At 40.4% G+C, this 23,347-nt stretch overlaps 1 protein-coding gene across 2 annotated transcripts in view; it reads right to left on the minus strand.

Moving 5' to 3' along the window:
* Positions 1–2,781: 2,781 nt before the first annotated feature.
* The window catches only part of col5a3a (collagen, type V, alpha 3a), a 70,862-nt gene continuing 50,296 nt past the window's right edge, over positions 2,782–23,347 (minus strand). For both annotated transcript variants that reach the window (XM_051887454.1, XM_051887455.1), the window contains 30 exons: positions 23,008–23,061; positions 20,977–21,084; positions 20,666–20,755; positions 20,422–20,475; positions 20,230–20,337; positions 20,020–20,127; positions 19,888–19,941; positions 19,739–19,792; positions 19,537–19,644; positions 19,107–19,160; positions 16,995–17,048; positions 16,021–16,074; positions 15,789–15,842; positions 15,594–15,701; positions 15,469–15,522; positions 15,317–15,370; positions 15,183–15,236; positions 15,051–15,104; positions 14,858–14,965; positions 14,657–14,710; positions 14,463–14,516; positions 14,064–14,171; positions 13,617–13,670; positions 13,400–13,435; positions 13,074–13,127; positions 12,680–12,989; positions 9,980–10,092; positions 9,801–9,869; positions 8,900–9,133; positions 2,782–6,785 (listed from right to left, as the gene is read on the minus strand). In XM_051887454.1, the coding sequence (XP_051743414.1) occupies positions 6,639–6,785; positions 8,900–9,133; positions 9,801–9,869; positions 9,980–10,092; positions 12,680–12,989; positions 13,074–13,127; positions 13,400–13,435; positions 13,617–13,670; positions 14,064–14,171; positions 14,463–14,516; positions 14,657–14,710; positions 14,858–14,965; positions 15,051–15,104; positions 15,183–15,236; positions 15,317–15,370; positions 15,469–15,522; positions 15,594–15,701; positions 15,789–15,842; positions 16,021–16,074; positions 16,995–17,048; positions 19,107–19,160; positions 19,537–19,644; positions 19,739–19,792; positions 19,888–19,941; positions 20,020–20,127; positions 20,230–20,337; positions 20,422–20,475; positions 20,666–20,755; positions 20,977–21,084; positions 23,008–23,061 (2,619 nt within the window). In that variant the 3' untranslated portion in view covers positions 2,782–6,638. The remainder of the gene's footprint in view (positions 6,786–8,899; positions 9,134–9,800; positions 9,870–9,979; positions 10,093–12,679; positions 12,990–13,073; positions 13,128–13,399; positions 13,436–13,616; positions 13,671–14,063; positions 14,172–14,462; positions 14,517–14,656; positions 14,711–14,857; positions 14,966–15,050; positions 15,105–15,182; positions 15,237–15,316; positions 15,371–15,468; positions 15,523–15,593; positions 15,702–15,788; positions 15,843–16,020; positions 16,075–16,994; positions 17,049–19,106; positions 19,161–19,536; positions 19,645–19,738; positions 19,793–19,887; positions 19,942–20,019; positions 20,128–20,229; positions 20,338–20,421; positions 20,476–20,665; positions 20,756–20,976; positions 21,085–23,007; positions 23,062–23,347) is intronic.

Here is a 23,347-nt window from a genome sequence, read left to right on the forward strand (position 1 = left end):
GTGCATCGGTTGTACACTCGTTATTGCAGTGCATTGTGGGATTGAATGAGTGCACTCAACATCGTTCACTATAGTTTCGGACACCACTACAAATGGCTGTCCCCTCAAATAGTGCCCTATTTAAGGGTATAGGGGGCGATTTCGGACACAGCCAAAATTTGCTGAAATATGATCCACATTATCTAATTTATGCAAGAACTTCACATTATCACATTATATCACATTAAAAAAACACTGGATGGAAATGCCAAGATGTGCATAAATTCTAAAATTGTGCACAAAAAACGTATGTGCTCATTTGAGGCGAATAATTTTTTATCCGATAAGAAGACATAATGATGGAAACATATTTACCACATAAATCCCTCAATGTGCAACAAAATCCTCACATGACTTTGCCTCAGCAGAGGATGTGATTGATAACTGGACTGGACCATTGGAATCATCAAGGGGTTGGATGTAACATTTTTAATGAACTGAATCATAATGACGACTTGACATGGAGGGGGGACCCGTGGTCTATGTGATAGAAATGGCTCATTCTAAGGTAATAAATACATTTCTGTCAGGACCACTGTCGTCAAATATGATTGATAATTGCATAGAGTTTGGCGGTATGGTTCTGTTCTAGGCAAGAACTCCCTGCTCATCCATGCAGCCTAGCATGGATAAGAGCAGGGAGAGCAGCAATAACCCCCCTAGGGTAAACAGAACAGAACCAACATATGCAGATATAATTAATGTCAAAAATTTAACATGTATACATATTTCAAAAATTTTATTCTGATTCAGGGGATCATAAGGCCAATCCTGACTGAAGAGAGGAGGAGCTGGGGATGGAGGAGGGTAATTAGCTCCTGAGAAATGCAATAGCTGCTGATAATACTGAGGAGATTATATATATGGATGCTGTGATAGGCGTCGTATTCCTATAGGTAGACATGAGTCACCTGGGAGTCAGCTGATGCGAGCTTGACTGACGTGACCTGCCAGAACTGACGCTAACGCTGGATACTTGTTCATTATGTAAGGTCTTCATGCACCACTGAAAACATAGTTATGTTTATTATATTGCATTTCTGTCAATAGATCCTCCCAAATTTTACACACTGCACCTTTAAGCATTTATTTTTTCAGCACTTTATCTATTTGTGTCTAAAGATTTCAATTACAATACATATTTTTATATACATAAATTGCATATTTAAACATAACATTTTAGAAAACTTTTAATACAAAAAAATGTTATTGTAATCAATCCACTGGGGAAGTATGGTGATAACTAGTTAATTTTTTTTTACCCTATTCACCTGCAGTGTCTGTCCTTAATGATGCCAATCTCATTTAGTAATTATTGGTTACCTAATAAGGAACTATATTACTTATATTATGTTTCTATGTTAGTTAATAGTAGTAGCTGAAGTAATACTACTCACTAGTCCTGCATTACTTCCTGCATAGTTGCTTAATAATGATGGCCCATTATTCTAGGGTGACCATATGTGCCATTTTCCCAGGACGCGTCCTGTCCAGGATTTCTGAAGTTGCATAAAATGTCCCAGTTTTGGTTTTGTTTTCATATTTGCGGAAGGTAATGACTGAAAAATAATTGGACCAATAGCGTGCATTATACATAATCGACCAATAGTGGCTTGCGAGAAGGCTGGATCTACAGAGAACGGTAAATACGACAACATTTTAATGCATTGCATGAAGACTGTCAATAAGAACAGTGGCTTGCACAGACCTCCGTGTAGAAATCGCGTTCCTAAATCGCGTTCCGGGGGCACATCGATATGACCACTTTCACGATTAAAGAGGCAAGGGCTCAAGCCATTTTAGGCAATTTAGAAATCCTGGACAGGATGCGTCCTGGGAAAATGGCACATATGGTCACCCTACATTATTCTAAAGTGTTACCATGTAAATTAATCACTTAACACTAAACTGCCAATAATTTAAGCCACTGGCAGACCACAGACGTTTGTCATTCACTGTATTGCATTAACAGATAGACAGTTAATAGAAAGATTTTTCATACGAAGTATAAGAGACATCAGATCCGGTATTTCTAGGAGAGAAAAAGCATCTCACATGTGTTATTTGCAATCAGAGGTGAGAGATTGCATTTCACTTCTGAATAACTGTTGTAGTTCAAATGCGATAATAAGGTGCTCTAGGAGATGCGCTTGTTGTGCCAACAACATGAAGGCAATTTATTCACTTTCAAGAGGTGAGCGGGTATCTCTTTCTGGTTGCAGAATGCTTCGTTTGTGTGCTTATAAATAATTGCAGAGGTTGAGAGGGGAAAAGAACAGCGCATTAGCAAAACACGCAGCAGACAGGGACAGACGAAGGGGAGGTGAGCGGGGTGGGCTGCCAATTCCCTCCCCTATTTCATTGTGTCCCTCCGCAGATATGGTTAATTCTCCTTGGCTCACTTTTTAATCCAAAGCCATTTCATTATTTACGCACACACATACACACAAAGGGCTGTTTGCTTCCCCTTCTCCTCGTGGTTCCTCTCCTGGGGAAGGAAACAAAAGTTAATTGAAATAAATGAACTGGGGAGTGAATCAGAGTTGATTACATCTGCGAGGTAGGAAGTGATGTTGATTACAAGCGCAGAGAGAGCGAGAGAATGTAGCTGCGGCTAATGAAGAGACATGCTTGTCTGTTGCCTTTAGAGAAGACATCACAGTGCCTCTGATCCTCTCCAAAAAGACACTCGCCTCAGAACCGAAAAATTGCTTGCGCTCTGAAGACAATGAAAAGGTCTCCTTAAAAGAAAAGAATTTTTTAATTCGCTCATCACTTTTTCACAAATACAACTGTCAGGCAACGGATTAGTATTATCATTCATACTTTAGAATAACTGTACACTATGTAAAATTAGTAGCACAGACACTATACCAGGGGTGGCTAACCCTGGTCCTGGAGAGCCACAGTCCTGCAGAGTTCAGCTCCAACCCTAATCAAACACACCTGAACAAGCTAATCAAGGTTTGAAAGGTTGCTAGAAAACTATAAGCAGGTGAGTTTTTATCAGGGTTGGAGCTAAACTCTGCAGGACTGAGGCTACCAGGGTTAGCCACCTCTGCACTATACACAAGAGGGTTCAGAGGTCAGGATGGGCAAGACTGAAGTTAAGGATAATAGCAACAAGGTCAATTGATCGGTCAATATTTAGCCATTTTGGGATTGTCAGATTATTAAGTTTGTTTGTTCCACTTAATGTCGTTTCAAATCTAACAACCGTGTCAATAGATAAACATTTTTTTTGGCTTTATTTATTTATTTACTCTTTGGCATTGGCAGATTTGGTAGATTTTGTAGTTTGCTTAATTTTCCATATACAAATATCTAAACATTCTTAAATCAAGATAGCTATATAGATTTATCTCTGAATTATCGTAAATGCGAGTTTCCTAGGAAAAAAATTGCACATGAACGCCCTACCATTTCAAAAACTTGAATGCGATGAGCTCGTAATCGCGATTTCAGAAGTGGGAATTATCAAATTTTCGATAGCACGTGAAGGCAGCATTACTTTAGAAGCAAAATGACATGACAAGTCTTGTTTTCTGAAAACAATTTATCAAAATTAAGTGAGTTTATGCTTAAAACAAGAACAATTATCTGCCAATGGGGTAATAAAAACTAGAATGTACATTTCCTGAAGAAAATGTGAGTGGTGCTTGCAGTGGCAAAACTCAGCACTGGGCAGATGCTACAGTGATGCATGTAACTGCAAGAGAGCCAAACCATAAGTCTGTATAATGTTCTGGTGCTGAAATATGGCTTCTTTATGTTGCAATATGGTTGCTAGGGTGCTCTAAATGGTTGTTTTGCAGACTGGTTTCTCACCCGAAACAAAAGAGCCCACCCCTATGTCTGTACGATGCTCTGGTGCTGAGATATGGCTTATTTGTGTGTTTGTATGGTTGTTAGGGTACTCTAAATGGTTGCTAGGGTGTGATTATACAGTTTATAGGTTGATACTTAAAGACCTTTTGCCAGTCTGAGTCAAAAAAGCCCATCTCCATGTTTCTACAATATTCTGGTGCTGAAATATGGCTTGTTAATGTTGTTATACGGTTGCTAGGGTGCAGTAAGTGGTTGCTAGGGCATTATTTTCTTAACTCAATGTTTTTGTCTTGTTTTCCAGTAAAATAGCTAAAGATTCTTAAATCAAGATGCATTTACTTGAGAAGCAAAATTATTTAAGATATGTGACCCTGGACCACAAAACCAGTCATAAGTCGCATGGGTGTATTTGTAGCAATATCCAACAATACATTCTATGGGTCAAAATTATCGATTTTTCTTTTATGGCAAAAATCATTTGGATATTAAGTAAAGATAATGTTCCATGAAGATATTTTGTACCGTAAATATATTAAAAATGTATTTTTGTGAGTGGATATGCGCTGCTAAGGACTACATTTGGACAACTTTAAAGGAGATTTTCTCAATATTTAGATTTTTTTGTACCCTCAGATTCCAGATATTCAAATAGTTGTATCTCGGCCAAATATTGTCCTATCCCAACAAGCCATACATCAATGGCTTATTTATTCATAAAAAAAGACCCTTATGACTGGTTTTGTGGTCCAGGGTCACATATAAAGTTTTTTTTTTTTTTTAATTGATCAAAAGTAAGTGAGTTTTTTGCTTGAAAGAAGAAAAAATATCTGCCAATGGTGTCAGAAAAAACAAACATTTTAATTTATTTTATATTTTTAAGTTGTTTTCTCTGACTGCACTGACAGATTTTATTTTCTTGTTTTCAGCAAAAACTCATTTTTAATACATTTCTCAGGAAACAAGATTTTGCTTCTCAAGTAAATGTATCTTGATTTAAGAATGTTTAGATATTTGTACTGGAAATCAAGACAAAAATACTAAGAACCCCCTTTTTTTTTTGCATTGAAGTAAAAACGAGTATTTTTACCCCATTGGCATTGATTGTTTTTCTCGTAAGAAAGTGAAACCTTTAATTTTGATACATTTTCAGAAAGCAAAACTTAATATCTTATGTTATTTTCCTTCTCAAGTAAATTTATCTTGATTTTAGGATTTTTAGATATGTGTACAGGAAAACTAGACAAAATGCTGAGTAAGATTTTTTTTTTTTTTTTTTTTCAGTGAACAGCTAATATTAAAAATAACCACATTTTCTGTTTTCAGTTTTTCTTTGAATAAATATTGTGTAAAATGTGTTTAATTGATCTCCATATCTACTAACAACCTTTTCAACAGACAGTAGACTTTCTTTTTTTTCCAATTTGATGTGAATTTTGAGTAAACTTTGTAAAATGCATTTAATCTCAGCCATTTTGTCTACGTCTTTTACGAATTTGCTAGTATATTTTATGCACATTGCCTTTACATCATCGGTCAACCTATCAGTAAAGACGTTCAAAGACAGTAAAGAAGCTACTGACGTTCTAGATGATCATGTATCTTGCACCATGCAGAGTGTTTATCCCTCCATTAGTGTTAAGCACCACAGACATCTTCCCTTTTCCTACCTCTGCCCCTGAGACAACAAATTATCATTACACATTGCAAAAACAAATCTCTTTAGCACCACAGTGGGAACACACAACAAACAAGACAAACCAACACATATACACAGCACACAATACTCTGAGGTTGACCATCATAAATTCAGATATGAATGAGTTTACATCAAAAAGAAGCATAATTTAGTCAGTCTTCAGTGTAATGCTCATATGACACCTCTTTCCCAATCTAACACAGCAATTCTCATTCAAATATGAAGCAATTGAGCCATGTGGAGCAAAGGTTGATACGCTAGCACCATGGAAACATGGATCACTGACAGGAAAACATACTAGGCTGCCCGCTAACAAGACAAGCAGCTTAAGTGAGCGGACTACTTTACATATTAATAAGCAGCTGGGCTCCATTTGAGTCATGCACATAAACTGCTTTGCGTTTTGAAAAGCTTGGGCCTTATTTAACATTGTTTATGTATGAGCGTACACTGATTAAAGATGAGTAACACTGCAAGTTTGATGTGACAGGAAATATTCGAGCGAGGAATTACAAACAGATCAGGGTGGTATTTTCTTGTCAAAACTAGTAAAGAGGTATAACTTCGCCTCAGTTGGCATCACATTGCAGTCAAGGCAGGAAAATGGGTCTCAGAAATATTTACTCTTCAATGTCGAAGGCGATCCCTCAAGTGGCAAATTAATTTCAAATCATCGCTATCAAATGAGACAAACAAAAATGAGATCCGTGTCACGGGCTGTAAATTCAACATATATGCTTTGGGCTAGAACGCTCGGTGGCGTAGATGACAGACAAATGATGTACTGGTTTTTCAGCCGGAGCAGTTCTCGGAACTCTAGTGGGTCACGCCTCATAATTTAATCCACAGGTGAGTAGAGTATAGAGACAGGCAGGAAACGAGATAAAAAGACTTCCCTTTGATAAATGTGCTTAGTTCATCCTGGTTGGCATCCTTGTGTTGCAACCATGGAACTGAGGGCTTTTGAAACCCATCAGATGTTCAAAAGTCATTTAGAAACATGCCACAAACCCAAGGTTTACATATTACGCAATAAATATCACTTGTGGTAAGTCCTGCGATGAGGTGCTCTGTGTTAGCCATTAAAACACACTGCTCCAACATGGAATCCAAACTTCTGGTTGTTATTCCCAAAGTCCGATACTGCTACATCTATGAGCGGAAGAAGCTCTGATCGTGGAGAGTCAATCTGCAGCACGGTCCTCTCTTGACCCTTACGTGTCTGTGGGAAGAAAATGAAACATGAGCTGAAAGAAGCTTCCTGGTTTTAAGTAGCTTCTCAAGTGTATTTTTGCTCTGAAATGAACTGCTGAGTGTATCCCTGTGAGGTTCTGCGGCTGGATAATGCATTAAACTCCTGCTGAAATAGGCTTATTTGGGTGCTATTTTAGAATTAGCGTGTTCTGATTGTTTTTAGCTCCTCATTCTCCGCAGACGGAAGACTAATTTGGTGATTCATTAAAACTCAAAGAAACTAAGTGTGGGTGTGTTTTTTCTTAAGGAATTGTTAAACTAATACTTCCCATACAGACGAAATTACTGTTTGCAAACAAACACATGGTGACGGCATAACCAGGTTCTTCAGAAAAGAGCTGTTTTAGATCAGTGCTTCATTTAAAGTAGCTGAAAATAACCTGAAAATGTCCCTTTTTCAATTTTGATCTTGATCAGTGGATTTGGTCTGTGGATTTGAGCACAGATTTGCTTTTCATATACTCTAGCTCATCAGCTGGGAAATATTTTTAGTGTTTACTTTTACATGCCTCATTTCTTTTAAGAAATTGCACTATACTACACGTTTGAGGGTGTTTATTCACCTACCTGTGGACAAACTGGTTGCCTGAGAAACTAAAATTCTAAATACAGTTATATCTGGTCTTGTTGATAGTTTATATAGAGCCTACATATATTTCTTCACTCCAAACTAAACCACAAAATTAACAAACATTATAATTACATTATACACTACAGTTCAAATGTTTGGACTTATGCTCACCATATAGAGTAGTGCAGGTATGACATCAGAACCCAGAGGTCTGGTTCCTTCAGGATTTTTCAATTTATGAGTAAAATAAAGCCTGTAGTAAATATAACATGACAATACTTTGACATTTTGTTCTACAACGTACACTGCACACACTCACACGCCAAGCTGTCTTATCTAGTTACTTATTAAAAATTTATGTTTTCAAAAATGAACATGACTGCTTCAAAATTCATGTTTTCCATATGGATGTGTAATTTACGTTGTAGAACAAAACGTCAAAGTATGTCAAGTTATGTTTACCACAGGTTTTATTTTACACATGAATTGAAAAACCCCATTATAAAACCTCATAGGAAAATCTTGAAGGAACCAGGGGCTAATTAGTCTTCTCAAAAACCCCCACAGATCATTTATTCTAGCTTGTCAAATTTTCCCCCATTTGGATGTGAGCAAAAACACGCCATTTTTGTGTGTGTCCCTTTAAATGCAAATGAGCTGCTGCTCCCGGCCGCTTTCCAAAAGAAGGAGGCGGAGCTCTAACAGCTCGTGCTTTGGTTGCTCAACAACAACAAAGATGGAGAATCTCACGCAGCCAAAATGAGGATTGTCAGTAACGGTGTTCAGCCTTACATTGTTCAAACCAGAGTAGGACACCGATGGAAAAAGTTACTTTTAGAATGCATCTGGACGTTTTTGAATGGTTAGTTGATAAATTTATGTAGTTGCTGTGGAGTTGATTCAACTCATTGACTAGCATGTGCCGTCATGGTCATTTGTGAAGCAGTCTGGCGTAAAATGACAGCATGTTAACAACACTCTACTACGACAACTCTTCCTCTTCTCTAAAGCAGCCTAACATGGCCTCACCCCCTTTGTTGCATGTTCTCAGGGGCAGGGTTTATGTAAAATTTGGGGTTTGTGATGTCACCAACCCAGGAAGAAGCTCGTTGTAGTCCCTACCAGCCATTTGTTGAAGTCCTTAAAAAGAGATTTCTGTAAAAGAAAATATCTCCCTTTGCATTGAACTTTGAGCATTGTAAATTTACAGATGTTGTTTATGCTCAAACAGCAATATTACACACTAACTAAAGTTAAAAAAGTGAAATCATAATCAAGAACCCCTTTATTATTTTTGTGAAAACTATGATCATGTTTTTTTCAGGATTCATTGATGAATAGAAAGTCCAAAAGAACAATATTTATTTATCTTTATTTATTTACCTTACTGACCCCAAACTTTTGAATGGTATTGTATATGTCCAACAGAAACACTGCAGTGCTGCTCAGTGTCATAAATAAAAGCTTCTTGTGTGAGATCACTGTAATCTCACCTATAAAAATCACCTCACCTGACAACCATCATACAGTGACGTGATAAAGGGCGATTCGGCTTGCGTCATCTCCTCGTCGTTGCTGCCGCGGAACCGCACGGCATGTTGATGACTGTGGCTCGTCACATCGTACCAGCCGATGGAGTTCTGGCAGCTGTAGGTGAAGGTCTGCGTAGCTGTGGCACTGAGGAGCTTCAGGAAGGTCAATTGGACCACGGGCACTGGGTTTCCATCAGTGTCAATGTAAGTGAACTAAAGAAGTGGGGAATTATGGGTAAGCAGCACTTAATCAAAGACAATTCTGTAGACAAATTTATTGCGTGACATCCATACAAACTTGCACACCCCTGCTAGATTTTATTTCTAATGAAGGCAAGAGAGAGTGACATCTGTCTGCCTAAATCTCTATAACAAGGTCAGATGTCACACCTTACGAATGAGCTGCAAGTGAAACAGGCCTTAGCTGTTAGTCTCAAGCATCATTTAATGAGTCGAGACGGATGGAGGTCGCTGGCGTGCACTCAAGAGAGTTTGGCTCGAGGCGTTTCAGATAGAGACGCATATAAATTCCATCATATCCCTCTTCTAGACCAGACATAGCATTTATTTTTTTATTTTCATCAAAGACACACACCCATTGAGTGATGCATCTCAGTTGATTGTTTGACAGATTGTTTGTCTCTTTTTTCCATTTTTTTGCCATTTAATTTGAGAGTAAAAAGCCTCCATAACAATTGGTCTATTTATTGCATTAGACGATACGTTTCTAACACTTTGTGCACTTTTTGTTTATCGACAATAAAGAATTTGGAGGCAAAATGCTGTATAAAAAGGTGTATAGATCTAAACTTGGTGCTGCATACATGTTGACAGTCAGACAGTTAAAAGATGAGAGGAAAATATTTGATGAGAAAAGCACCTGTTTGCCCTTTCTGTACTGGCTGTACCAACTGCCCGGTTTTTCTTTGTTCCAGGCGGCCAACTTCACCTGTATTGAGAGATGAGGAGACAGATCAGACGTGTTTTTCTTCAGACTCCAGAAGGCCTGTTGAACTGAGACTGCAGGAAGACGTGTGTAGTGTACGTGAGTATGGTCACCGTTTCAAATCTTTTATCGGGGTGCAGACAGGTCTCCCCCTCCGCGGTGAAGTTACAGAAAACCTTGATGGAGTCTCGATGGCAGCCTTGGTTTGGGTCAATCCAATATTCACCTAAGAGAGGGTGGATTGCAAGATCTCTTTAAATAGTTTTAAACACTCGTTTAGCTGGGAAGACTAATATGGGCGCCAATTCAGTAAACTGTCACTTTTACTGAGTATTTCATTTCTAGTATCAATTAAATGAACACACAAAGAGCACAAACACAGCGTTTTTCTATGTAAATGTGAACCATTATAGATTTCACAATAATCAGTGCTATTTGCCAAGGTTATGTGGTAAATTACAATTCAATTTCTGAAGTTGAACTGAAGTTGAATCAAAATGAAAATAAAGACATTCTTGTAGCTCAAACAGTAGAGCATGGTGCTAGCAACACCAAGGTCACTGGTTCAATTCCTGGAAAATGCATGAACTGATAAACTGTATTCCACTAATATAATCCAAGTTGCTTTGGATAAAAGCATCTGCCAAATGCATATATGTAAATGACTTGAAGTTCAAAGAAATTCATATAACCCATTCTGGGAAAAATGGGGAAAATTTGTCAAGAAAAAAATTGAATTTTATTTTGATATATTCAGATGGTGTAGACAAATGCACATTCAGCATTTTCAAAAGCTAATTTAGGGATCTCAGTGGAGTGGAGTGATGCTATACAGTCCCAGTGAAGTACACTATATTGCCAAAAGTATTGGGACACCCCTCCAAATCATTGAATTCAGGTGTTCCAATCACTTCCATGACCACAGGTGTATAAAATCAAGCACCTAGGCATGCAGACATGCCTTATACAAACACTTGTGAAAGAATAGGTCGCTCTCAGGAGCTCAGTGAATTCAAGCGTGGTACAGTGATAGGTTGCCACCTGTGCAATAAGTCCATTCGTGAAATTTCCTCACTACTAAATACTCCACGGTCAACTGTTAGTGGTATCAAAACAAAGTGGAAGCAATTGGGAACAACATCAACTCAGCCACGAAGTGGTAGACCACGTAAAATCACAGAGCGGGGTCAGCACATGCTGAGGAGCACAGTGCGCAGAAGTCGCCAACTTTCTGCAGAGTCAATAGCTACAGACCTCCAAACTTCATGTGGCCTTCAGATTAGCTCAAGAACAGTGCGTAGAGAGCTTCATGGAATGAGTTTCCATGGCCGAGCAGCTGCATGCAAGCCTTACATCACCAAGTGCAATGCAAAGCGTCGGATGCAGTGGTGTAAAGCACGCCGCCACTGGACTCTAGAGCAGTAGAGATGTGTGTTCTCTGGAGTGACCAATCACACTTCTCTGTCTGGCAATCCGATGGACGAGTCTGGGTTTGGCGGTTGCCAGGAGAACGGTACTTGCCTGACTGCATTGTGCCAAGTGTAAAGTTTGGTGGAGGGGGGATTATGGTGTGAGGTTGTTTTTCAGGGGTTGGGCTTGGACCAGTTTCAGTGAAAGGAACTCTTAATGCTTCAGCATACCAAGACATTTTGGACAATTTCATGCTCCCAACTTTGTGGGAACAGTTTGGGGATGGCCCCTTCCTGTTCCAACATGACTGTGCATCAGTGCACAAAGCAAGGTCCATAAAGACATGGATGAAGGAGTTTGGTGTGGAGGAACTTGACTGGCCTGCACAGAGTCCTGACCTCAACCTGATAGAACACCTTTGGGATGAAGCGGAGACTGGGGTGGGATGTCATTAAAGTTCATGTGCACGTAAAGGCAGGCATCCCAAAACTTTTGGCAATATAGTGTATGTCAGACTAATGCGATTATAATGGGATTTTGGCAATATTGCGATGAAACTTTACCTCATGTAAACGCAATACTAAGATCAGACGAATGCAATTAAGCTCATAATCGTAGTAACCATAATCGCATTAAACTAGGTGGTGTACGCCAATTTTAAATGCAATAAACAGGCATGAAAACACCTTAATTGCATCATTACCAATTCTGACCAAAGTGCGCATATGCTTGGACGTACACAAATGCCGTGTGTTGTTCACACAACTTCATGAATGAAATCCGTGACATTATTATAGTTTTCTCTACTCCAAATCGCTAAACTCTGTCAACACAACTCACTGCACAGTCTCTGCTCCGTATCTTCATCCAGACGGTGCAAAGAACGCAATGGCAGCGTAGGCAAACCCGGAATTGTGATGTTCATCACGGGGCCAAATAGGCTAATATCCAGTACATCCATAAATGTATATTTTGAATTTGATGTGAGTAGATTAAAACAATGGCTGGTAACATGCAAACTGTATGCCTGTCTGAGTGTGGTATAACCATACTTATTAGCAAATAATCAGAGTAATGAAAATTGCATGTAAACTGGAGTGAAGAGTTGTGCTCATGTTACATAGTACTGCGAATAAAACCTTACTCTGATTATTAGAAATAATCTCATTATTACTGTGGTAGTCTACATCTTCCACCACCAAGAACTGGCCTGCAAGATGGCGAATTGCACTGTGATATTCAGATCATATTTTGAAATGTTACCTGATTTGCATATTTCCTTTAGTGAACAGACAGCATGTGCAAACAAAACAAGACAGGCACAACCAGCAGGCATTCTTAGTGAATTCCTCCCTGTGGAAGTAATTAATTAACTATAGGGAAATGTATGAAGCTTTCCTCACCATCTTTGTATTCTGGGTGACACAACATCAGCTCCTTGCATGTGCGGGCAGGACTCTCGAAGGTCCCGAGTGGTTTTCTCATGAGCTCCACCTCTGTTTTCATTGAGTTGAGCGAAGCGAACACCTCCTCCATGCCTTCTGGGTCATCCAGAGACTCGTCTGCCTGTAGAAAATCCTCCATGTTAAGCTGGACTACTTCCTCCTCTTCAGTCTCTGCCCTGGCTCCGACTCCTTGTCGGTTTGAATGTCTCCTTCCCTTTTTACGTCCCTCTCTGATTGGCAGTGGCTCGATCATGGTGGCTGGTGGGCCCTAGGGAAATAGAGTGATGGAAGTCATGAGGAGACAGGATAAAAGAAACAGACAGAAAAGTAAGAAGAAATCAAGGTGGCTCACAGGTGGTCCAGGTGGGCCAGCATGTCCTGGATCTCCTCTTGCACCGATGGCTCCCTTTGTGGGGGAAAAAACAGAAACAGTTTAGTCAGGCATCCCTAAATTTGGAACCTTCCTCAAAGGCCACTGCCAACTCAGTGCTTCATATGGCGATCCGTTCAGAGGGATTATCCAAGTTGGAGCAGCAGGATACAACTCTGGCACTGCCAATGCCTTTCACTCAGGTTTCATAACAGAAGCAAGAACTTGGATCAGAACAAACAAATACTATATAAACAGAGAGAGGCTGAAAAACAAGATTGCAGAGAAAAAAAAAAATATATACCAACCTGGTCTCCTTTAGATCCTTTCTCACCTATTGCACCCTACCAAGTGAGAGAGAAAGTGATAGTAATGAAAAAAAGCAATATGATTTCACAAATCAATTTAAATATCACAGGTACCTTCAAAAGCAGTTGCTGTTCCACAAACAAATAAATAAATAAAAAATAAGGGCTAATGAATAAATGTAGTGAGAAAAGTAATGCATCTGAAAAGGCAACTCACAGACAACCCAGGGGGTCCAGGTGGGCCAGTAGGGCCAGGGGGGCCACCAACTCCCTATTATCAAGAGATCAAAATAATGTTTCCACTTAGACCATCATTGATTAATGTCATTCATGACAAACAATTCATCAATTCATCATTCATCAACACTTGACAAACAATCTGAAAACAAAATAGATAGCAGTTTAAATTCAAATGCATCTCAACTTATAAGATACTGGCCATGTAAGATATAATTCAATGTTTTTATTTCTCATGTTGAAATGCTATTTTCTTAGGTTTCTTAGCATTTGCTCAATGAGTTCTGATTGGCTTGTTTGTGGTGGAGAATTTCCGTGCGTTACAATTGCCTACTCTACTTTATTTATACATAGACAACTCAGAAAACTGTATATACATATACTGTATCAGTTATATTTTTTTATAATAGCAGAGATGTATACATACACCATCTCCTTTGGGGCCTTGTACTCCCTGATTTCCTGGCAGGCCTCGATCTCCTTTCTCTCCAATCTCTCCTGGAGGTCCAATCAGTCCAATAAGCCCACCATGACCCTAGACAGCACAAAGAACAGCAGAGCTAAAATGTGCACCAAGCCATTACAATTTCCACATGCCATAATTTTGCAGACACAAAGAATATTTCAGCATGAGCACATTGCCCGAGAAGGTATTCTTTAAGAGTTTTATGGATGGCTTTAGTGAGAGATGTAATCGACATTTTCAAGCTTACATTCTCAGCTCTCACAGGCTGTATTGTTTGTGTCTTATGTAAAAAACGAACATATCTATGATGCAGTCAGGTATCATACCTCAAACTGTCAAGTATTTATGATGCTGTCATACCTTATCTCCTTTAATGCCAGGATCTCCTTTCAGTCCTGGTAATCCAGCTGGCCCCTATATAAAGCCATTCACAGAATGCAATTTCATTGCGAGGCAGAATTTGCTGCAATCCTAAAATCATTTGTCTTCTTTTCTTAGACCAGTATTTGATATAGTTGTAGATCGATATGGGAGAGAAGTGGTGGAATCCTTACCATAGGTCCTGGGGGTCCTGTTTGCCCTGGGGGACCGTTTAACCCTTGCTCCCCCTGGAGAAGAACCAGGCAGAGCGATAAGTTCAAGATCGATTAAGCAGTCAGAGAGGTCATTAATAAGTGCGGGTGAGTCACGTGGTTAGATATCTGCTATCTACAGCAGACTGATGTACTGTAAAAAAAAGATGTGCTTAGACTCACAGCAGAGCCTGGAATCCCACGCAAACCCTCTGGACCAGGGTTTCCAGGGTGTCCCTGTGGTCCGACAGGCCCTATCTTCCCCATTGGACCCTCTGTACCAGCAGAACCCTGAAGACAATATTCTAATGTAAAAACATGTACATGCTACATACAGTATGAAATTTTAGATGAAGATTTATTATAAAAGACTTACCTTTGCCCCCTTTTTTCCCTGTTTCCCTTCTTTTCCCTCAGGACCTACATGTCCCTGTGTAGAAGCAGACTAGTGATTAGATAACACAGTATGGAAATCATTCTGTACACAATCAACAGTAGCCAAACCCACCCTCCGTCCCGGTGGCCCTGGAGGGCCAGGCTCCCCTGAGGCTCCTTGGGGTCCCTGTTAAAAACAGAATATTTGTTTTAATTAGTTTCACAAATTATCATTGACATCACAAAGTGCTCAAATACTCTACTTACAGGGTTACCGGGATCGCCATTATCCCCTTTAGCTCCTGGTCCACCATCAATACCCTATAACCAACAATTATTCAAATCACCATGTGAATTCACAATCAAAATGTGTAAGTTTTAAAGCCTGAATTGATTCAGGAGTTTTCTTGCGCACTTACATTAGCACCTGGCTCTCCAGGGGATCCCGAGTCTCCAGGAAATCCAAGGGGACCCTATTGAGAGAAATGGATGATTTCAGAGTAAAATCCTCCAGACAGTTTTAACTATGGGAATAGTTACTCACTGGGTTCCCTTTGGGTCCATCTGATCCAGGTGTGCCTCTGATTCCTGGGGGACCTGCAGCCCCAGAGGGGCCGGTATCACCCTTCTCACCCAAGTCACCTTTTTCTCCCTTGACATAGAAGCAATAGGGAAGTTAGTGATACATAGGGGATGAAATACTAATGAGAAAAAGAGGTAACAAGAAGAAATTACTTACAGGGGGGCCAGTTTCACCCACATTTCCTGGATTCCCTGCTTCTCCGTCCTCACCCTAGACAGAGAGCAAAGGAGACAAACAAAGAGAACAAAGCAAAAAGAAAGCGATCATCCATCATACTTAGGCTTACATGTTTACATAGTTACAGAGGCAGCACCCTCCAACATATAAATACAACCTCCCCCATTAATCAGAAAAACACTTGTACATAGACACAGCGAGAGAGGTCTACCTTTTCTCCCACCACTCCTGGCTGGCCCACTCCGCCCGGCATGCCCTGAGGACCCTTGCCACACAGAACAAAACTGAGTCAGTTTCATACATAATGCATGCAAGGCTGTCTCCTCTACTTGCAGTGTGTTGACATTACAGTGATGAGATTACAGACTACTGAGCACAGTCTCTGTATATATGTAATCACATTTTATTAAGTTAAAACGCCATATTGTTCAGCTTCCTCCTGGCTGAGGCGTTTATGGCTGCAGTGGCTGAGTATGAATGTCTAAACTAAAGTGGCTGCCCTGGTCTCTGGAGTCTCTCTGCTGAGTGCCTTTAAGTGGGGTGAACACATGAAGCCAAATGGATGACCAACACATGTATACAGGCCGCTTTCTTCATCTCTTATCCTGACTACCTGTGCCGTGTTCATATGATGGGCACAATCAGCCCCGTTGCACATCTCCTGTCTTCTCCAGCTCTGGGAGAGTGCTGGCGTACGGGTCACTGCCGCGTCTGTCTCTGTTCTCTCACTTTTCAATTATTAACACATGGGAGATGTTCAAAGGCGGCCATTAATAGAGGTAAATATAACTCTCTCTCAGGGATGATAGTCTAATATTCCTTAATCATTCATAGAGAAGTAAATATAACTCTTGCAGAAGGATCATATCCCACTTCTTATTAATAATTTAACACTCAAAATCAGCAGAGGGTGGGCAGATAGAGATACGGGGAGGATGAAAGACTGAGGAAAGAGAAATGAGGTGTCGTATGTGACCCCATAACAGCCTAGGGGGGTTTCATCTACGGCACGGCAGAGTGTTGATACACAGGACGAGTCTTTGGAGTTGTGAGACAAAGACTCCTCATTATGTCTCAGCAGTACTGAGATGTTTAACTACAAAACAACCCCTAATCAGCGCTAATATACTGTCCTGCACTTGAACCCAGGCTGATGGGCAGGAAGGAAAACACAAAGACACTTACCTCTCCTCCAATGGGTCCCTGGGGGCCGCGTGGACCATGTTGTCCTGGAGGGCCCTGATGAGAAGCAGAAAGATTAAGCATTTCCTACATATCGTTAGACATGTACTCTCTTTCGCTCTCTCTCCTCCTCTTTTTACAATCAGCACCTTTCTCGATTTCATAGAGGTGTTTTTTTTTAACATCTCTGACATGGCGGTGACAGGCTATTACGGGCGGGCTGATTTTCTCTCTGTGTGCTGTGTCTGGGTTTTAATGAGGACCATCTTACTTCTCCATTCTCTGGTTACACTGCATGAATTTTCAACTCCTGAAGCATACCTCTTACTGCTGCAAAGGGCGGAACACGAGCCATTAATCAAACTGGCCGAAACCCATTGCTAGTGTACAGCATGCGGTCTCCTTCGTGAGATATTAGTGCTTCGCAAGGCATCTAGCTGGATAGACTACAGCGAGGATCAACACCAAGGCTGAGTGTGTAGTCTCAAAAATATACAACATCCCACACTCGAGAATCCATTACAGAGGCTTAACACAAACCAGTATAGAGAAAACGGGAAATTCAGTGGCTATGCATTAGGTCCTGGAAATCCCATGATCCACGGCATTCGCTCATGGATGAGACATTCCCAGTGAGGTCTTGTGGCTTTGTTTTTGCTCAGTTTTGATGCACTTCATCTAATCGTGCAAGTGTGTGGAACCGTTGAGAATCTTGTTTTGCATTCCTTCATGGTTGACGGAGCCGCGAGAAGACTGTCACAAAGGAGCGCTCTCATTAGACAGCCCAGGCTCACGGTAATCTGATTAGCAGCTGTCATGCTGCCTTCCACTTCAGAACCAGCATCACTCTCTCTCTTCTGTCACTTTCGACTCACACGGGCTTGACGCTCATACACATGAATGATGCCCCAGTCTCACACGGCTTCTCTAACGGTTTCCTCATCTCTCACCGTATTATAGATCTCTACTGACTCCTATTCTACACACACACACACACACACACAGTGCCATTGAGAGAAATGCTGTGCAGGTTTGGAACGATGGACTGACTTGGTTTGATACTTGAGTGAATGATTATTTCCTTAAAGGGTTAGTTCACCCAAAAATGAAAATTATGTCATTAATTACTCACCCTCATGTCGTTCCACACCTGTAAGACCTTCATTCATCTTCAGAACACAAATTATTATATTTTTGATAAAATCCGATGGCTCAATAAGGCCTGCATCGCCAGCAATAACACTCCCTTTTTCAATGCCCAGAAAGCTACTAAAGACATATGTAAAACAGTTCATGTGACTACAGTGGTTCAAGCTTAATATTATAAAGCGACAAGAATACTTTTTTGTGTGCCAAAAAATAAAAAAATAGCGACTTTATTCAACAATATGTAGTGATGGGCGACTTCAAAACACTGCTTCATGAAGCTTTAAAGCTTTACGAATCTTTTGTTTCGAATCAGTGGTTCGGAGCGTGTATCAAACTGCCAAAGTCACGTGAACTATTGAAGTTTCAAAACACTTATGACGTAACGAAGCCTCGTTTACTGAAATTATGTGATTTTGGCGCTCCGAACCACTGATTTGAAACAAAAGATTTGTAATTTCATGCTGTCAGCAATGGCACCACATGGAAGAGAAATGTCACAAGACCTGAGAAAGAAAATAATTTCTTTACACCAGAAAGGTACAAAGTACTAGATGTAGTAGTTTTTGTTGTGGGGTGTACTCATTTTTGCATCACCCTAATTTGAGTAAAACTGAAAAATGTGTAATCTAAGTTATATTATTAACCTTACTTTCATGTTATAAGTTAAACAAACTTAGTCTTGTCAACATTTTGGAATTTTTTTTTGTGTTCATTGAGATGCACTGTATACTTCTTTATATTTAACCATTTAATGGACTCGGGTGGAGAAACACTTCAACACAGACTACAATCAGTTCAAATTCCATTTCAGCTTCTTGTGAGGTATGGCAAATTCTATTCAATTCTTCAATTTTGCCCAAACCTCCTCCATGCATTGTGTAGCATATATTGGTATTAAGAAGATTTTAAAAAGTGATTCTAGTGCCAAAGTATTCATATAATGACTTTATAATGTGCAAATCTTACCAAAGATCCAACATGGCCACTCTCTCCCTTCTCTCCAGGGGGTCCTGGCATTCCCTAAATAAACAGATTTAAATTTAGAGCCATACCGTTTCAGAATTAAGGTGGATTAACCCCCTCAATGAACTGTGAAAACTATGTCCCATCTGGATGAAGATGAACTAAGATTTTGCAAACACAGGGCATTCATGCTTGCAGTCAATAGATAAGGACATCTGGAACTGACAGAATGCTCAATATGACATGCAACAACTCAGGGATGCAGGTTTAAAATGGCAGTCTAGTTACAAAAATGTCCAGCAAATCAAACAACCCTCTATTATTGTTTTCTCATAGACCACAATTTGATTTTGTCGGTTTTGTTTTGTTTAACCTTAAGAGTCACAGTGCGCAAAAGATGGTCTGAAAAGACAAATGTATGTGGCGACTGTACCTGCAATCCTGTTGGTCCAGTCGCCCCTTTAAATCCACGTGGACCTTCATCACCTTTTGGGCCGTACATCCCTTGCTGTCCCCGGGGCCCTGGTTCTCCATCCAGACCCTGAAAGAGACATCAGTGCTGGACTGTGAACACACACAGAATTCAAAGCAATCTCTCACACATTGGGTCACACACACACCACACTAATACATACTGGTGAACCTGGCTGTCCAGCAGGTCCTTGGCTCCCAGGCGGCCCTGGGGGACCCTGTGAGATAAGATACAGAGATGCAGTGTTACATACCTCTAATGAAATTTCATGTAATATTCAGTGCTTATGACAAGATAGAGATAGATACTCACCCCCTCTCCTTTGTCTCCTTTGCTGCCTTTCTGCCCTGGTCCTCCTGTCTCCCCCTGAAAAACATACCCGTGCCCATAAATAACAACCAGAATGAACATGCGCAACTGTTGAAAAACTATTCAAAACTGTACCTTATCTCCGTCTTCTCCAGGTGGACCAGGTGACCCTGCAGCACCAGGTAATCCCACAGGCCCTTGTTCTCCATCTCGCCCAGCCGGGCCAATCGGACCTTTCTCACCCTGAAGAGGAATGGAGATAATTGGTTAATTACCCTTGAAGCTACTCTAGCACAGCAGTAAATGTTCTCATTGCACAGAGTACAATATCCTGTTGACTCTCACCGGCTCGCCCTTCTCTCCCATTGGTCCAGGGGGGCCGACACCTCCTGTACGACCAGGCTGACCAATGGCACCTGCAGGCCCAGAGGGTCCTCTCTCTCCTGTGGCACCCTGTGCAGACAGAGAAATGCAACATTTTAGTTAGGTGAACTATATTGTGGGAAATAAAGAAATGACAATGGAAAAATCACTTACAATTAGTCCTGCAACACCAGGGGGGCCCTCTCCACCCTTCAATCCAGCAGTACCCTAATAAACCATAAATGTAAGAAAGGGGGTAGCTGAAAATCCACGTCACAAAATCCAACAGCAACTGTTATCTGCCTATTTGTACAAAGCCTGCTTTCATACTGGAACAGTTGTGAGCTACGCAAAGGCAGCAGCCATCACAGTGGGGATTATGAGAAGATATTCTCTCAGATACGCTGAGGTACATTACCGGAGTGCCAGGTAAGCCTCTTTCTCCTCTGAATCCCCGACGACCAGCAGGACCACTCTTCCCGGGAAGCCCTGCGGGGCCTGGATCTCCCTGGAGACCAGAGAACACAGAAAGATGGATCTCTGTTTCCACAACTCTCTCACTCATTAGGAGTCATCCATCACTCTTTATAGGCACTGAGTCATGCTGGGAGCTCTATTCATATTGAATGAGCAGAAACATATGGAGTGTAATGAGCAATGTAACTTATAACTAGATGAATGTGTTTGGTGTGTTTTGTGATGATGATAATTCTAATGCTGATATCTAACCTTGGTTCCCTCTTTGCCTGCAGATCCTGGCAGACCTTGCTCTCCAGGGGGTCCCGGGGCACCTGGGTGTCCCCTGTCACCAGTGGGGCCAGTCTCCCCAGTTTTTCCCTGAAATAGGAGACAAGTGAGACTAGGGCTGCTCGATTATGGCAAAAATCATAATCACGATTATTTTAGTCAATATTGAAATCACTATTATTTAACACGATTATTGCTGGGCGATAATAATCAAAGTCTTATTGCATATTATAAAACAGTTAGTTCCTGTCCTTGATTCTGATTGGTCAATAGCTGTGTTTTATTCACGATAAAACATGGCTATGACCGCTTCACCCAACGGTTCTGTGTATCACTACACAACACCCTTAGCAACCACTCTTAGCAACGTAAACTGTATGTTCTCAATTGATATTGTTCATTGAAGCTTACTGTATTATGTAGACTATTGTGAGAAAGAGATCAAGTGAGTGAGTTTATTATCTGCATTCAGATTTAGCATTTTCCTTCAGGTCAGTCCTATGTTCATAATAAAAAATCTGTTTAAATGTCCGATGTATTATCCTGTCCTTTTAACAGTTAAGGGGATTTCCCGTGACTGACAGCGCTAGTCAAAGCATTTGTCAGTTGCGTCTTGTACCGCGTTCACAACAGTTCAGACTTTTCAATATAAAAGTCTTCGCTACTGACTGACACACTCATAAAGACAATATTTGCTGCCATCTAATGGCGTAATAATGTAACTTCTGTTGCTGTTCACAGTCAGGGACTATTTTGTCCTGGCGGAAGGAAGGCTTTTAGTGAAACTTTACTTCATGAGAGTTGCATTGATAAATATTTTTGGCTTTAATATTTGTATTGTGTGGTAACCGTTTTATAAAAGCAATAAGGTACTCGGGGCTAGTGCTGTATCGTTAATAAGTCACGGCCGAAGGGCTTTGCGTCGTGCCTAACTACGCCTTTCAGCCAAGACTTATTCACGATACAGCACAGCCTCTCGTACCTTATTGCTTACATATGAGTAATTTTAGATATCAGTAAAATTTCACAATTATCAATAAGCTACTTCAGCAAAAAAAAATGAATACTAGGTCAACTAATGTAGCTACAGTAAGTAAAATGTCCTCAAAACAGTTACAGAAGACAAGTAAACAGTCAGCAATACAATAAGAACAAAAAAACTAATTACAAACAAAATGGACAAATAAATACAACAGAACAAAAATACAAATTAAATAGACAGCACATCTTCCTGAAAAACATAAAGCACTAACAGTGGTATTCTGGTAAGTTATAGCCTACAACAGAAGTAAACAAATGTAAAATAACACTGCATAGTCTTCACTGTATACATTAAATATAGATTCATCCTTATTAAAGTTACAAACGTTACTCATTCAACACAGTGATTTTATCTTTGTCTTTTGTTGTTTGATTAGCATTAATGACACAGACTGAAGCAGTAATATTGGGCTGCTGTCACTTTAAGATCTGCATTGATCCAATATACTGTTACACACGTGTACATTCACTTTTGTGTGTAGGTTATTTGACCGTTTAGGTGCGAATCCAAAGCCCACAGTATACTTTGCTTATGCGCGTTCCGCTCCGTCTCGGAGCGCACACACAGAAAGCTGCCTGGGGAACAGTGTCTCTTTCGCGGTTTAATGCGCTTTTAATGACACTGTTTAATGTTAGGCACGTCCCGCAGTTTAGCAACAGTAGACTGCATTTTACAACACTCACTTATTCAGCTGAATTAGATGTTAAGTTTGGCTTAGGAAGGAACTAAAGTGCACTGCTGTGAAGGAAAGGATGTTGCCCTGGGCAGAATGTGGCAGCGGCACAATAATCGTTTTACCTCAATTATCTTGTATTCATAATCGTTGGAAGCCAAAGTCGAAATCGAAAAATCAATTAAGATTAATCGCACAGCCCTAAGTAAGGTAGCTTTATTGGATCAGATCAAACATTCATAATTGGTGAATTGTTTCAAGGAACTGAACAAAGACCAAGCCTGTATGATCAACTCACCTGTGGTCCAACCACTCCTGCAGGCCCGGGGGGACCCGTCTTTCCTTGAAATCCCTATATGAAAACAATTGAATGTGAACATAAAAAAAAACAAAAAAACTATTTCAGAAGCAAAACCAGCTGATCTTAGCCTGCAAAATTTGCTTTTCCTACTGTTTTTAAAATAACTAATTACTAATCAATGTATCTAGTTATGGGAATTCATTTAGACCTGTAAGGTTAATCAACCCCAAATGCTGTCCTAAGCATACACTTGAGATGTGATGCCTCATATACTGTCGGGTAGTAGTATGCTGTGAAGTCTGCACTAGCTCGGCATTAAGGGCACATAATGGCTCTT

The sequence above is a fragment of the Ctenopharyngodon idella genome, chromosome 3, assembly GCF_019924925.1.
Source record: "Ctenopharyngodon idella isolate HZGC_01 chromosome 3, HZGC01, whole genome shotgun sequence".
Lineage (NCBI taxonomy): Eukaryota > Metazoa > Chordata > Actinopteri > Cypriniformes > Xenocyprididae > Ctenopharyngodon > Ctenopharyngodon idella.